This window comes from Protopterus annectens, chromosome 1.part1, assembly GCF_019279795.1.
Source record: "Protopterus annectens isolate FY-2018-M chromosome 1.part1, PAN1.0, whole genome shotgun sequence".
NCBI lineage: Eukaryota > Metazoa > Chordata > Ceratodontiformes > Protopteridae > Protopterus > Protopterus annectens.
In genome coordinates, this window is record NC_056726.1 from 458,320,877 (window position 1) to 458,338,309 (window position 17,433).

At 37.1% G+C, this 17,433-nt stretch overlaps 1 protein-coding gene across 1 annotated transcript in view; it reads right to left on the minus strand.

Moving 5' to 3' along the window:
* The window catches only part of CAPN9 (calpain 9), a 626,364-nt gene that overhangs the window by 259,886 nt on the left and 349,045 nt on the right, over positions 1-17,433 (minus strand). The window contains exon 9 of the mRNA XM_044076034.1: positions 7,908-8,068. Coding sequence (XP_043931969.1) covers positions 7,908-8,068 — 161 coding nt within the window. The remainder of the gene's footprint in view (positions 1-7,907; positions 8,069-17,433) is intronic.

The window sequence follows — 17,433 nt, forward strand, 5'->3', positions numbered from 1 at the left end:
TTGCCTTTTTCCCTGAGGATTGTGTGATTTGAGTTAGGCAGTGTGACATGGTGCAGCAGGGCTTGCCCGCAAGAACTGGTAACCATTTGAAATGCTTGGACTTGCTAGAGAGAGTTCCAAAATACAGAGACTGTGTGGCTGAAAGAATGGACTTATACCAAGTCTGAGACACTATTTCTCAGAATATTCCCTTTTTTCCAAGGTATGGCAATCTTGGATTTGGTATGGGGTGTAGGGAGAGTTGCCCACCTGCAAAAAGAAGTTTAAAGGTGAAGAACCGATTTTTGAGATTCACTCCTCTCCCATGTTTTTGGTCTATTTTTTTGGCTTGTCGGCACTTGGCATTTCAAGTGCTGACATTTCAATAGGAACCTTTTAATTAGTATACAATTTTTTAATTTTAATCCTGATTTCCGAAGGTCAGGACTTGTTAATGCTTTGTGCTGCATGATTCAGTATCTTGTATTTAACTGATCATTTAGGAAAGGGGACTGTTTACATGTACTGCTTTTACATCAGTCTGCCAAATGCTGTTGGCAATGCTGCTATCAGTTGTTGTTACTCATGACTCTGTAATCTAACTGCTGATATGTGCTGGAGAACATACTGAATGGTCACAAGCTGATTACTAACTTGTAAAATGGAACTGTCTGAAGTATTCCTTAGGTTTGCTTGTTAGTTGCTATACAGCCCGACACCTTATTTATGGGTGATTTTAATTTTCCTACCATTGACTGGGAAACACAACCACAAACATGCTGGCTCAGAGATTCTTGGACTTTTTCAATGTAACTGCTCTGGGACAGCTTGTCAGCACACCCACAAGAGGCTCAAATGTCCTGGACACTGTACTCATTTTCATAGGACAGCATTGCACCTCCCCCTGTGTGATGACCGCCCTGGTAATATTGGACTATAAATCAGTCTCGTTTGATGTAATTATAAGACTAGATACCCCATTGAGCTCAGTGGTGCTGCGGTAGCATTGTCCCCTCACAGTAAGACGCTGTCCGGTTCGATTCTCAGCTATATCATCTTCTGCGTGGAGACATGCATGAATGGGCATACCTTCATTGAAGGTTGTGCATCAGGCCTGGCAAGCCGGTACATAAAAATCAAATGCCAATCATTAGCGGACCGGAGTTCCGCTGTGGCGACCCCTAACCGGGAAAAAGCCGAAAGACACAAACCCCATTGAGTACAAAAACTCTTAAGAATTGTTCAAAGACAAATTTCCTCCTTCAAAGTCATAGTATAAGAAGATTCAAAGCCCCCTTGAATGCAGATAAGACGGACTGCTATGCAGAGGTGAACACTAATGCTTTGTATAACCACTTAAGCAATTGTATAGAATCAGTTGTATCTAACCAGATTAAAACCAGGTCTTGCCAAAAAAAAAAAAAAAAAAAAAAGCCGCTCTGGGGGGCGCCTAGTATAAACAGGCTATACAACAAGAGAAAAAAACTAATGTCTAAGAACAAGATGGAACTTGCTCAGCAGAGGAAGAAATCCTTCTCTAGCTTAAACAAACAAATTAAGAGATGTTGTCAAATCCTTCCAAAGCTAATTATAAAGCAAAATAGCCTCTCTGGCTAGGGATGATCACAATTCATTCTTTAACTATTTCTGACAGATTTGGAGCAAACTTCACCCCCCCCCCATCCTCCCCAGTCATCCCCAAAGTATACTTGCCACCATTCCTCAGCCTGTTATCGTAAGAGAGCAGGTCATCTCGGCACTCTCCAAAACATGGCATCAATGGGACTAGATTTGTTAAAGGTACAGCATGCCTGTTAAACATGGTTGACTTCTTCGAGAAAGTCACCAAGGCCCTGATCATGGGAAAGACAGTGCATACTGCCTATCTTGACTTTGCCAAGGCATTTGACACAATCAAGAAAAAGAAAAATAATCTGGTTCCACACAGCAGTGAAGATCAATATGTCCTTTATTGTAGTAGGTAAGCACTTTCTTGGAATAACATCTGCTTAATCAGACCAACAACTTTGATATATTGATCTTCACTGCTGTGTGGAACCAGATTATTTTTCTTTTTCTTGTATTCTCTGGTTTTTGCATCTGATTCCTTATTTGGTTCAAGGACTGTTTTCGTTTGGCATTTGACACAATCCCCCACTCAGGTATTATAGACAAACTCTCCCAATTGGGAATTAACTCCTACATTACTAGATGGATAGCCAACTGGGTCACAGACAGGGCACATACTGTCAAATTGGGTGACTTCACCTCTAGCAAAAGTGGCATAACACAGGGTTCTGTGTTGAGTCCTTTACTATTTGGAATTTATTTCTCAGAAGTTCAGGCAAACTTGGATGGCCTGTGGCTAACCAGGTTTGCTGACAATTGAAAATTGGGAACAATCATTGAGTCCCCTAATCATGTTAATGTACTACAAATGGGGTTAATGCAGACAAATGATTAGTGCCAAAGCCATGGATTAAAGCTAAATGCAAAAAATATCCATTGTTATTCCTTTGGAAAACTTGCATCCTCGCTAATTACATTATATACAGCAATCCCCTAAGTGTAGACCCGTTGGTATGTGATCTAGGTACTCAGGTTGATAGAAATCTGAACGTTGACCACCACATGTCCACAGTAGTAAGGAAATCCTTATATATGGCACATCTTATAAGTGATGGCATCGCATCTAGATCTAAGGATGTTATAGTCCCATTATACTTGGCCCTCATCAGGCCAATAATTGAGTACAATGCTTCCTTTTGCATGTACCTCACCAGACACCTGCAACAATTGGAGAGACTACAGAGGTTTCTAGCCAAGAAATTACAGGGTACACAAAACAAGTCTTATGAGGAAAGACTAAAATCCCTGTCACTGTATTCTGTTTCCTACATACTCCCAAGGGGTGACCTGTGCCTGGCTTTCAGGACAGTCTCTGACGTGGCCCTGATGGAAATGCTATACATTCGTAAATCGAATTGCACAAGGGTCACTCACTCCAGGGATCTTAACCTAGCCTCTGACATCAACAGTTCATGCCATAGAGATAGACACATCTCTCAGAGACTGCCACTTCTTTGTAACAAGCTTCCAGTTCATGTGAAACAAAGCTGCTCCCTGACCCTCTTCAAATGCAACCTAGATCAATGGATGGGTGACCATAAATTCACTCCTGGGGTGGTGCCCATGTCCCTCCTGGACAGAAAAGCTTGGTATTAACTACCATAGACCCTTACCTTTGTAAACTAAACTTCACTCACCTAACCACCAACAATTGGGGCAACTCAGGATACATATGACTAGACTTGTAAGGGCTCTAGGGCCATTAGCCTAGTAACCTTCTGTGAACCTATGAACTCATGAACCTAAGTTGTAGCACAAGCAAGATACGGGTTCTTAAAGGATTGTAGCAGGGGTTTCACACAAGTAGCAGTGATTTTTTTACAGTCTTTACCCTGGGTCTACCATATTTAGCAGCAGGCATGCATACAGAATGCCATTCCACATTGCTTCATGTGTTATGGACAACATATTCATTAAGAAAGTCAACAATCTCTCTTGTAATACGGTAATTTTAACAACTGCCAGTTTTATTTTCCAGTTCTCCAAATGGAAAAGCCTCTTCTACTGAACTTTATAGTAAATTGTAATATGTTGTGGATAAAGTTCCTGCTTTTAGCATGCTTAACAGAATCTTTTGCCATTTTTTCTTAAGGAAAAAAATACTGGAATTGGCATCACTTTTACCAGTTGAAAGAACCCCGTCTAACTAATGGATAAACAAAGGAAAACTACAAAACTTAACAGAATACAAACACTTTACACCGTACTAGTAAAAGGGTCCTAAACATACACAATTTGTTATAATACCACTAATGCTGTTAGAGTATGTCAGCGATAGAGTTACTATAATTAATTTTAAGTTATTTGTATAGTGAATAGAAGATTTTAGCCCTAATTATAATGCAGTTATCTTAGTTAACCTTACAGTTTTGCTTACTTAACAGTCTTCTACATGAACTCTCTAACATAGAAATTTGTATTCTAACATGAAGCGAGGTATTGCACAATCGTTTTTTGAAAGTAAACTAATACAAAAGGGTGATACGGGGGGGGGGTCTTACTGAACAATACCTGCAGTTCAAGTGATCCTTGAAAGAAAACTTAATTCTAGTAGAATGCTAAGTCCTATGCATAATTCTCAGTACTTTAAGTAAGGGAACTGGAATTGTGTTTTTGATTTAAATACTGTGAGCTTGCTGGTAATACAATTCATACCTGAGAGGATAGCATTTATTGTCTGAAAAGCACTGCACTGTTCCTTAATTGGCAGACAGAACTGTCATCCCTTTTCCCACATTTGTAGCTCCTATGGAAGGTTTCTATAAGTTCTTGCCATTTATAAGACTGTCTTTACCTTTCTGGCCCCACAAGGGGTTAATGCAATTGTCTGGGGGGGGGGCAAGTGCTTCAAGTTAATGTTATACTGATTGTATGTTAGTTGGTGTAGAGATAATGTGTGGCAATTGCCGCAGAGGTTAAGATTACAACATGTGGTTCTGGATTTAATTCCCACAGTCCTCATTTGTCTCCTGTGTGAACTTGAGCACGTCATTTAACCAGCCGCTGCTCCCAGGTTGCCCCTGAAAAAGGACTGTGTGCCCATTGGCCCTACATGTTAACAATTATGATTATTAATTGTCTCAAACTGGAATACTACTATCTGGGCAAAAGGATTTAGATGCTAACATCCCATCAGCCAGTCATAGAATCATAGACTACCTTATTTATGGTGGGCTTCCTTACTCTGTTCCCCTTCACTAATAGACTCTACAGGGATGTATCTCTGATGTGGCTCTGTTTCTTACAGCTTTGCTATGCAGGTTTAGAAGGCACACGGGCATTCTTTAGCTAATCAGGGCTAGATGTATTTAATAATGTTGCTAAGGCATCTCTATCTTTCCTTCAGAGACTGGCAGAATGGCGACATATTTAAATATGAAATAGAACAGTGGAAAGGATAACAGTTTTAGGAGTATTTACAGAGTTACAGAGCCCCCCCCCCATACACGGTCCCATTCTTTGCTATATTCTCACAAGGACTGTATGCATCCATACAAACAAGGTGCCCCCAAAAAAGTGCACACAATGTTTGCATGTCACTACATACAATATGTATGAATAACCGGGCCTATAATTTGGGATTTTAAGCTGTTAGAAGCATTAGGAAAATAATTATGCTAATACTGCCTTATCAGCAGCAGCTAAATCATTATCAGTCAACACAAAACAGGTAGAAATATCATCTCTTTTTCTGGTATAACTAAAGAAAGTCTTCTTGTTATCAGACGACACAGTAATAAAGGGACCTCTCAAAAATACTGTTTGCCATACTACTGGAACAAGTAAATAGATTTAGAGATTCTCACAAAAAATGTATGTTTTTGTTACAAGCAGTAGGAAATACATATAGATTTTATTTATTTTATTTATTACCCGTTACATGGATGGGTCCCTGATCCTTTTGAGCCCTCTTATTGATCATGCACTGGACTTATGTGGTCATCTTAGGGATACAATATTCAATTAGTTTATATAAGGGCCCCAGTTCCAATAGACTTGCTCTTAGTGTAACTGACCACTTACACTGAGAGCAGGTTGAGAACAGATATTTTGGGATCTGGTCCCATAGTAAGCCTGATTATAGATAGGTCTTGCACCAAATTAAATCACTTACACTGAGGACAAGTCTTTTGGAATTTGTCCCAAGGTGTTATATAAATATTCAAAGGATTTTATAAACAGAAAGTACTACAAGCTTGTGATCATAAGTTGCAGTATTAAAGATTTGTACTGGAACAAGTGAATTCCTGCATTTGTTTACCACTGAATGCTCATACAGCTGCTCTACTGCTCACTGAGTCCAAATTGCATGAGTAACAAGCTTGCCCAGCTCAACTCAGACAAGATGTGCTCCCTGATCATTTGTTGCTCGTAGGAGAGTCACTGCTGGTGAAATTTCTAAGTGTGCACCACAGTCCTTTTGGGGGGAAGGGGATTTCTGATATTCCATGTTTGTATGACAGTGAAGTTGGAATATATAACTTCAGAGGGTTTGGGTGAGTATCTTACCATATGGGGGAGTTACAGTTCATTTTTTTCATCTTGGTGATTTTCTGACCAGTTGCGCTTTGTGAATCAGTTACTTGCTGTACTGTAATTTGATGAGTCATAGTCATACCTCTCAACTGTACAGATTTTCGCAGAATGGCCAGATTTTTGGTCCATTTTTCATAAAATTGTGGTTTTCTAGCAAAGTGGTGGCAAATCATTGAAGACTGAAGTTAGAAAATAATGACAGACATTTGAGTTTCAGACTTCATACCATTCAGAAAATTCATGCTAATGCAAAACCTTTTATTCTATCAACTTTCTAAGTTTGTAGGAGCAATATTTGAAAATTCTACCTATTTTGGGCCTTTGTCCCACTTTTATATATGACTTTGTCCAGATTTCTTGCTCTAAGAGATTGAGAGGTACGGTCATAGCAGAAGCTATACATACAGTCTCAGAGGGGTTAATTAACAGATCTGGAAGTAGATAAGAATGACAGATGGACAGGAAGAAGAAATTGTGGACAGATTTATTTTCTTACTTATACAGTTTATGTGCAGTTATTCTCATAATTGACAATAAATCTCCAAGTCCCATAACACAAGTAATGGAAAATCAACTTTGTCTTTCTCTGTGACCAATATATCCATTCATATATTTTCCATTTAGGGATAAATACCTTTGCATGTACTTTCTTTTCAAAAATAATGTTAGTAGGTTCATAGGTAAGTACTAGGATAACTGTTCTTGCAGGCCATTTTAAACCTAGCCACATTCCCTTTCAAAGGTGAAAATCAAACCCCGTAGCTTGTCACTGTGAGGTAAAGACCTTAACCATCATACCAACCCCCAACTTATAATGGTTTTGATGTTGGTGGCCACCAATAATAAAGAAATATAATCTTTTCAGATATAATGGAATTTAAGTAGCTGCCCACACAGACATAGAAATACAACGCATCTTTCAATTGCCAATATTTAAAATTCAGAAATGGGGGAGGAGTGTGCTGGAAAGGCCAATAGTGATAGAACAGTGATACAGCTGATTGCTTAATTAATGTCCATGGAGAATGGGAGAATATTAGTGTTGGCTGCATAACCACTATTGAAGACTTACAGGGCCTGTAGACACCAAGATTATAAAAAGTGGGGGATGGAGGCAGAGGATAAAGCCATGCATTTCAGCCCATCACCTTGGCTGACGTTACTGCATACTATGCTTTACTTGTAGACTTTGCAGATACCCTGCAGGACTGAAGATACATGGTAGAAGATGTGTTGCCATGCGATCCTGTCCTCGAAACCACTGCAGAGCACTCACAATGAATGACTACAGCATGCTCAGCTGGTAAGGGACCATGAAGTATGGCAAAAACATGGTAGCACTGAAGCTAGTTGATCAGAGGATCCAGACAGGCTGGGGACTAGGATCATAAAAACAAAATTAACAGTTCAAAGTTCACCAATGGAATACATGCAGGAAAAACAGTATATGAATCTCAAGATTGCTAGGCATTCTCACCTTTTCTGAATAAGTCATGGATATCGTACTACACTTGTAAGCTTACAAGAATATTTTCATATTTTCATGGTGATGAAAAGCAACTTGTTTTATTAAATGTTATTTCTTTTAGATTTATCTCTGAACATGATAAAACCAACAAGACCCAACTCACCAGATAATGGTTAAGCGTATGAAGATATTAAAAAAAAGTGTGTGTATGTGTATTATAGAGAGAGGAGAGAGAGGTGGGAAGTTTTTATTGTATCTAATATTTTGGGAAGTTTTCTTTTTTTTTTTTACTTACCAATGAAATTTCTGCATCCTCCTGCTGTAGCTCCTTTGACCCACTTGCCTTCATGTAACATCATCTCCCACTTGTGTAAGGTATCATCATCCAAAGCATCTGGTGTAAGATTGCATATTTCAAGTTTGTCAAAATGTTTCTTAAAATCCTCGAATGACATCCTAAGTACAAAGTAACATACAGTATTACCATTACAGTGTTGCAAAATATTAACATGTCAGTGGTGCATGCTTTTGGCAAGTGAAAGATAATAAGGTTGAAGCAGCATTGTACTTTCTCTATATACATGAAGTACTTCTGTCTACCTGCTCTGGGAAATGCGTAACTCCAGTTTTATCTATTTGCCATAGCTCCCTGTTAGAAATGCAAGACCAATAACTGCTAATCTCACAGATGTGAAAAATAAAGACTGATTGCCAAATAAATATAGCAGATCATGAAATTCACTGGAATGCCATTAAATTAGGAGGCTGTACTTCCCTGATGCCCCAATGCATGTGTGGGGGGAGTGTATGACCCTCATCCTTCTTATTTAGATATGCTAACAGTGAGATCTCTGTACTTTGAAGTAAGGACAGTTACCACAACCATGGACTTAATATATGAATGATGCTCACCTTTGTTACTTATATATACTAACCCTGAAATCTCTGTAGCTTGGAGTAAGGAGAATATTCCGAAATACCACATTCTTGGACTTTTTCATATACAGGATGTCCACCATTGTTACTTTTATATATATATATATATATATATATATATATATATATATATATATATATATATATATACACGCGCACACACACACACACACACACACACATATATGTATATATATATATATATATATATATATATATATATATATATATATATGTATATAGATTTACTGTGGTTTGCACGAACGACAGTCCAAAAATCATAATGTTGTGCACAAAACACAAATGGATGGGATAGTCAAACACACTTAGGTGAATGCAGTAGTGCATTCGCAGAAGTGTATTCCACTATCTGCACGGAGATTGCGGTACAGTGGGGATTGGAAATTCATCCATATCCCCACTGTAGTGCGATCTCGGAGTTAGAATATATTAGTAGTGGGGGTGTGGGGGGGTGCAGGGCTTTACCCCCCCTGCAAAAATGTGAAATGTCATATAAGAGTCTGATTTACATCAGCTCCTATACGGCTATCACGTGATGGTTTCAGTAACAAAGTTGACTCAAATGTGTCGATAATTTGGGTTGGAATGTTTCTGTTCGGGTTTACTTTTCATTGTTTCGAATGGCAAATGTTTTGCCGTTCGAACAAACAATAGTAAACCTATATATATATATATATATATACTAACATTGTAACACTGAGAAGTCTGTACCATGGACCTTGGATATACCTATGTATACTAACACTGAGATATCTGTAGCTTGGAGTAAGTAGAATACTCTGAAATACCACAGCTTTGGATTTTGTATGTACGCATGATGATCACCATTGTTACTTATATATTCTAACACTGAAATCTCTTTAAGTTGGAATAAGAGAACACTCTGAAGTATGACATCTTTGGATTATCACCAATGTTACTTAAATATACTAACACTGAGAAGTCTGTACCTTGGAGTAAGGAGAGTACCCTGAGGTACCCCAATCACGGACTTTGAATATATGGATGATTCTTGCCATTGTTAGTTTTTATATATATATATATATATATATATATATATATATATATATATACTAATACTGAGATCTCTTACTTCAGAGGTACCACAGCCTTGGGCTTTACATGATGCTTACCATTGTTATGAAGATTACCTTACAACCATTCTTGTACTTAAAACAAGAACCCATGTAACAAATACTATTATCTACACCGTAATGGTTCAAATATACTTTGGGTATTTACTTGGTTCTTACAATCAGGGAAATAAACAGAAATATTCAGGCCATTTCCAAACCTATCAAACTATTTTTATTTTAGCATATATCTCTGCCATGCTGCTTGCTGCACTGTGCCTGGTTATACAGGTGAAATACATGGCTGTACAGTGATCTGACAGTATCTGTAGCAATATGTTGGGTGTTGAGAAAATAATTACTCACAAGTAACTAAAAGTAACATTCATCTGTTTCTTTGGAGACTGCATTAGTTTTCTCTTTTGGAGGGAGAGGAGCAAGATATTTTTTTCATTTTTGTTATATGCTCATGTAAAGCACCTAGATTATTATTTTTATTTGTTGACTAGATCCATATGGACAATGCACATTCCCATTGCAAGTCTAAAAAAAAAAACAAATGACTGAAAATACCAACTTAATGTGCAATATCCACAAAATATTTATAAGAACATACAAAACATAGTTTTTTTCTAGAAAACCATATTTTAAAAATAATTGACTTGAGCTGAATTAGAAACATCAGCTTAGCAGTATGATTTCCATGTATATGATGAAAGATTGAATCCAGTTGTGTACAGCTGGTAGTCCTTTCAAAGACCTGTGGTCATTTTGGAGCAGTCATTTTGCTGTCAGTACTATTGCACATCTTAGTCTCTCCATGTAAGACACGGAGATAGGCAGGTACACAAGGCTGACAGGCATGGCAAATGGAAAGCAATAAGGGAGGAGTAGAAGGAAAAAGGTAGAAAGGGGAGGTAATATCTAAGAGTCAAAGGTCAAAGGGGAGTGAATATGAAATGTGCAGAAAGTGTACCAGCATGAAGAGTAAAACCATCAACAGAATTAGAAATCAATTAAGTAAGGATACCACAGGGACATGAAGTTATTGTTCCATAGGTTGGGTTACTCTGCTTTTGCAAGACCATTTACTGATAAGATATGAAAGATGACCCCTTTGTATGTATGCCCTCTGACAGTCTGCTCTTTCATTGGTCCATGCATACTCTGTTTTTGTTGCCAGATGATTTGACTTGTACAAGAAATGTACTTCTGGAGCACAGAAGTCTTGAAAGTGTACCACATCAGAATTTTAGTTAATGCTAGACAAATTCAAGAGTTACATAATTCGCTATTGATCTAGAAGCAACTTAAAATTTATCTAAAAGAACAATTGAAGTACACCTGATTTATTGATTGAGGCTAAGCAAATTATTTTTTTTGCATTTTTTTTATAAAGTTTATGGTTTTCATTATCAGAGTCATCCAGCTTACAAGCTCTGATATTGCATTTTAAGCACTGTATATATGGTAAATAATGTAAACAGATATTGTAACCTGCAATCAGTGTATCAGAATATATTACTCCTCAGTATTACACTAATAACCTCATCATGGTAACACTGTAGAACCGGTATGTTAACAATTGTATGTACTGCTAAGCCACATTTTCATGACTGAAACAGTAATTACTGCCTAAGAAGTTTGTCTATGCCAGGTAGCCTAAGTCATGGCTGAAAAGGGTCTAAGGACCAGTTGACTTATACAGTTAACAAACAAACAAACTATTAGAAATCAACATCATGTGTAGCAATGTTCCTTGTGTATATGTAATAAAATTAGGTAATTGCAACATATTAAATCTGCTTAAGATTTTTATAAAGCAGTGCAACAACTGGACTTCCACTCCCCTGGTTCATTCAATATCCAAGGTAACCATGTTAATGTTTTGTGGTATCATCTAGCAAGTCTCATTTAAAACTGATATGACTTTACAACAGAAAATATAACAGTTTATGTATAAAGATGGTCTATTGCCACAATAACCTGGTAAATATTCCTATATTCAAACCAACCTTCAGCAAAAGTTTAACTCCTTAATCCAGTGACCCAATAATAATAAACTAGCCATCAATACTGAAATATCCATCATTCCATCCATTCACAATCTCTTTTTCCCATTTTTGCACATGGGATTAAGGTGTCAGTTCAACAGTGACAATCATCTAGAGCGAATGTTTACACAGTCCAGTGACTAGCCCTGTTATTCTTCCATATCGCATACTTACACATACATTCACACCTATGGCCAATTTAGAGTATCCAATCCACCTACTGCATGTCTCTGGAATGTGGGTGGAAACCACAGCACCCAGAGGAAACCCATGCAAACACAGGGAAGACATGTGGACTCCACACAGAAGGTACTCCAGTTGAGACTCGAACTGGGGAACCTTTTGATGTGAGGCGACAATGCTATCCGCTGTGTATATATATATATATATATATATATATATATATATATATATAAAATCTATAGGTGGATAGATATCTATATATATATTGATCTATATATCTCTATGTATAGATATACGATGGATATAAAGAATGTACACACCCCTGTCAAAATGCCAGGTTTTTGTGATATAAAAAACGAGACCACAATAAATAATTTCAAAACTTTTGCCACCTTTAATGTGACCTATAACCTGCACAATTCAATTGAAAAACACATCTGTTAGGGAAAAAATATAAAAAATAAAAAATGTACAATAAGCTGGTTGCATAAGTGTGCACACCCTTAAACTAACACTTTGTTGTGTGTGCACACCTTTAAACTAATACTTTGTTGTGTGTGCACACCCTTAAACTAATACTTTGTTGAAGCACCTTTTGATTTAATTACAGCATTCAGTCTTCTTGGGTAGGAGTCTATCAGCATGATCAAACCAGAAAGGCTTGCACACACTTAAAAGACCACCCTTCTCTATTGTACATACTAAAATACTCTATTCTGTCAACCCCATGAAATTCCACCTATCAGCGTGTATTTATAACCACATTCCTAGACCAAATATTGAAGTTTCCATAGATAAATGTATAATAATGGTAAAGGCTTTCAGACAGCTGCCACAAGAGTGTCATGTTCACCAATTCGATAATCACATCTTTACCATGAGTAATAATTACACTCTGTATACCTTTTGTAGTATATACTAATACTATGGATTTCCCTGTCATTAGTGCACTATGTTATATGTGCTTCTTGAACTGTGTTGTGAACAGGGTGAGACTGGACTTCTCATACCGCTGTATTACATCTCTGTGTTAAAATGGCCTGCATTTCTACTTTGACCCTGGCTTAGGACATGGATGAAATGGGTCTTTCAATCAACTCATTTCTCCTGGTTAAACAAATAATATCAGTATTTTTCTGTGCTAGCTTCAGTTTGGCTAGAAATATCTTACACCTATAGGCAAATATCAGTATAATCACACAATAATTACAGTTTACCACAGGTAGTCTGTAAAGATAAATATCCACATCTGAATTCAGACCTAGAAGGGCAGTGGTGAAAGTCAGAAGGTATCTGTGCTCTTTCAAGATTATCTCTCGAAGGTTCATTTTTAATTTAAGTACCTGACAAAGCAACCATACTGCCATATTTCATAGACAATTCTTGGAAAGTATAACAAAAGGGCAGAACCCCAAGTACTATTATTTCATTACTCAAGGAAATAGGAAATTAAAACAGAATCCCTTGAAAGCTACCATAGCAAGACCTGTCGTAGACCTAGATGAGCTGTTTCATCCTATCCCTCTAGTCAGCCCTTCTGGCATCCAGTATCTACTCCTGAAGCAAAGTCACTGATGGCACAGAGAGACTCCTTGCTTTTATGCCAGCAGTCTGTTATTGCTTTCTATTTTTTTTATTTTCTTAGAGGAAGCCAACCTGTTTTAGTACAATGGTAAGTCTGGTTAACTAAACAATGACAAACAGAAAAATAAAAGATAACTGGACTCACGAACACTTGGAAGCTTTAATGTTAAATAAAAGCACAAAAAATTGTAAAATCACTTAAAATTATAAATAAATAAATGCTGCAGGTGCAAATATACTTAAAATGCCAATACACTTTCACCAAATGGGTTAGTCAGGCTAACAGCAACTAATGCTTCAGAGTAGGTTTTATACTGTCTTCAAGATCATGTGATTCATTAATGGATCTGATTTTGAAGTTGCTTAAAATAAGGTCTTAAAGATATAGTTCCATTTATTCCTGGTGGAATATGAGCTGTAAACCTAAGTATCCATTTTAGTTCTTCATATTCTGTTATTTGTTTAATATCAACCCCTCTCAACGGTATCGGAATTACTTCAGAATTATAAAATTAAAATTATGTGTGGTGTCTGTTTCTACTGTATACTTATAAAGTGTATTTGTTATGATGCTTCTGTTACTTTCTGATAAATGTTGACAAATTCTTTCCTTAAATTTTTGGTTTGTCTTCCCAATATAATATGCTGTGCATTTGGTACATTTTGCTAAGTATATCAGATTACATGTATTACAGTTTCCGTATGCTTTTAAATAAAATTCTTTTCCTGTTACTGGATGCTATATACTTTTGTCTATATATATATATATGTGTGTATATATATATATATATATATATATATATATGTATATATATATATATATATATATATATATATATATATATATATATATGTATATATATATATATATATATAGTTGCAATACGTACAGTTGTTACATTTAAATGTACACTTTTGGTGCTGGTAAAGTGTTCAAAAGTAGCTGGTTGTTCCTTATAGCATAGCATATTTTTAAGTTCTTTTGACTCTTATGAGCAAACTTTGGTATTTCTTCCACTACTTGTTTAAGTTCAGGGATATCTGTTAATATGGACCAGTATCTATTTATTACATCCTTTTAGAAGTGTTATCACTGTATGTGACTGTATATCTAAGTACATTTTTTAGATCTATTAAGTCTCACAATATTTGGATCTGGAGCTTGAAAATAAGGTCTAGTGTCTATGTTATGCTTATTTATGATGTTGTTTTTAGCATTATAGATATCAGCAGCTTTAAAGTCTCTATGTAAAAAATCTTGTGCTGCAACTTCTAATTGTATCTTCATAGTGTCATCATTTGTATTTAACCCAGCTACCCTCTTAAAATGATTGTTCAAAATGTTACTAAAATATAGGAAGGGTGCATACTTGCTCTGTATAGATATGTGTTAGCTTTGACTGCTTTTTTATATAAAGTTGTTCCTATTTCTCCATTACTCAATTTCAGGACTGTAATGTCCAGAAAGTTAATACTCAAAGCTGAAATTTCACTTTTAAAGTGTAAAAAGCACATTGTTCCAGTTATGTATTTTTAAACTCTTCGAAGGGTTCTAATAGACCACTCCGAATGAAGAAAAGGACTTCTATAAAACATTTATATAGTTGAATATTGTTGGCATATACATCATTATTAAGTATATGTTCTTTCTTCCATTGATACATAACAATATTTGCATAAGTATTTGTGACTGGTGTACCCATTACTATGCCCTTTACTTGTTTGTATACCCTGCATTAGAATAGAAACACAGTTTTTCAGTACTAGATCTAATAGTTCACAAATAAGATCTATTTTTGTTTGTGAACAGTCCGAGTACTCATGTAGATATTTCTTAACTAAATCTGTTCCTATCTGATTAGGAATAATGGTGAAAAGTGAGTCTACATCTAATGTAGCAAGATAAAAGTCATTATTGTCCTTGTGTGATGACCAGTGGTATAATTGTTGTACAAAGTCCGCTGTTATCTTGATAATTACTACAATTCCAGATAAAGTCTTTTTAATTGTTGATCCAAGTATGCTGAAATAAGTTTGGTGGTCCATCCACTATTGGCCTCATGGGAGGAGAGGTTAAACTTTTGTGTATTTTCGGTATTCCATAAAAAATGGTATTTTACGATCTGCAGTCTTGAAATAATTAAATAATTCTGTCTCTATATGTTGTTCATAAACCATTGTATTAATAGCTTTCAGTATTGGATGTAATTTATTTAAGATGTTGTCTATTAATTTCAATATAATCCTCAGATTTTAAAAGCTCCAGCATAGCTTTGATCTGATGTTGTCTGTTCAGTCTTCATCAATCCTTTGGGTCTCGGTTCTGACCTCAGAATCGACTCGGCTGTTAGCAAGCTAAAGTTTACAAGCTAGAGCTCCTCCCATCCCACCCATACTGTCTTGCTCTCCCCAGATACCTCAGATCTCATTTGCTGTGCATCAGCGAAGCATCATGGTCAGGTTACAGCTCCTCCATGGGCGTTTGTCTAATGCTTTCTTCTTCAAAATCGTAAGTGGCCATTGGTCAGGCTTTATTTTTCAAACCTAACCTAACTTTTCTGTTTCAAATAAAAAAAGGTCTTCTTCTTGTAGTAGTCCTGTACTGAGTTTGTTGTCGCACTGTTTTTTGTCCCTGTCTTCCTTTCTTCTACTCCTTTCCTTTCCATTACCATGTCGGAGAAGTTCCACAAGTCTGTTGGCTTTAAAAAATGCACTTCATGTGGACACATGATCCTTGTATCTGATGCCCCCAGGGACTGCATTTATTGTTTGGGTCCTGCTCACCTTGAAGTGGCTTGTTCTATCTGCAAGGCTTTCCTCCCCGGGCCCTTGCAGATAGAAAAAAACAAGCTGGTCCTTAGAGGCCTTATCTCCCATCCTTCTCCAGCTGTTGCTTCTGTCTCAGGGACTCAAACCCCTTCCAAAACGTCTAAGGAGGCCAGAGATCCTAAGAAACAGTCTCTGGATCCCTCTGTCTTAGTTATGTTGGAGCCTCCTAAAAAGGCCTTGAGAACTTCAGAGCAGAGTCCCTCAGCTACGATCTTTGTTACTTCCTCTCTGCACCATGCCCTGGTTGCCTCTTCTCGGCCGGAACTTTTATTTATTTATTTTACATTTGTTGACTGGGAGAAGTCCAACTGAGCTATAAAACAGCCCTTTTTCAGTGGAGGCCCGAGTAGAAAAGCTCCGGAACATTATACATTACAAACAATTACAGGTATAATAACATTTATTTTGGCTAATATTTACAAACATTAGCAAGTTTTGCATTTTTATACATAATCTTTAGTAATGCAGACTATATGTGAAAATAGAACAGAAATGATCATAACAATCCTAAACTATTAATATTATGAAGGCAATGGTTGCTTTTAAGAGGTGAATTGGGGGGATATAGGAAGGGTAGAGGTTAAGCTGAGGCATATATAATCTTAGCTAGAAAGAGACAGATGGTGGAGTTGGCACCAAGCTGTCAAACACCGAGGCATAGAGGGGAAGCGGTATGTCTCCTCAGGATAGTTCTCCCAGACATCACTCCAGACCCTCGTCTGTTTCCTCTTCCATCAGTTCCTAGTCTAGGGGTATGGACAGATTTGGAAAAAGGGTCTATGCTTCATCCACATTTGCCCTCAGACCACTGAACTACCCCTCCCACTTTACGAGGCTACAGAGAGACTTACTTAAGAAATTCTCTAGCTCTGGCCCTGAGTCCATGATGGCAGAAGAATGGAACTCCTTTTCCTCCTGTATGGTCACTCTGCAGTCCATTTCCAATGTGTCCATGAAGCACATCTCTCACATAGTTCAGGGTACCTCTAGGGTGACTGGTTCCAGCACAGCCATTCAGCATCATGCCTGGATGTGGTTGTGTGATTTTGGGTACCCTTTAAGGTATCTTTTGTCAATTCCCCCTCTGACGGACCAACAGTATGGGACACAGTATCCCACAATGAGAAAGACAGAAAAGCCC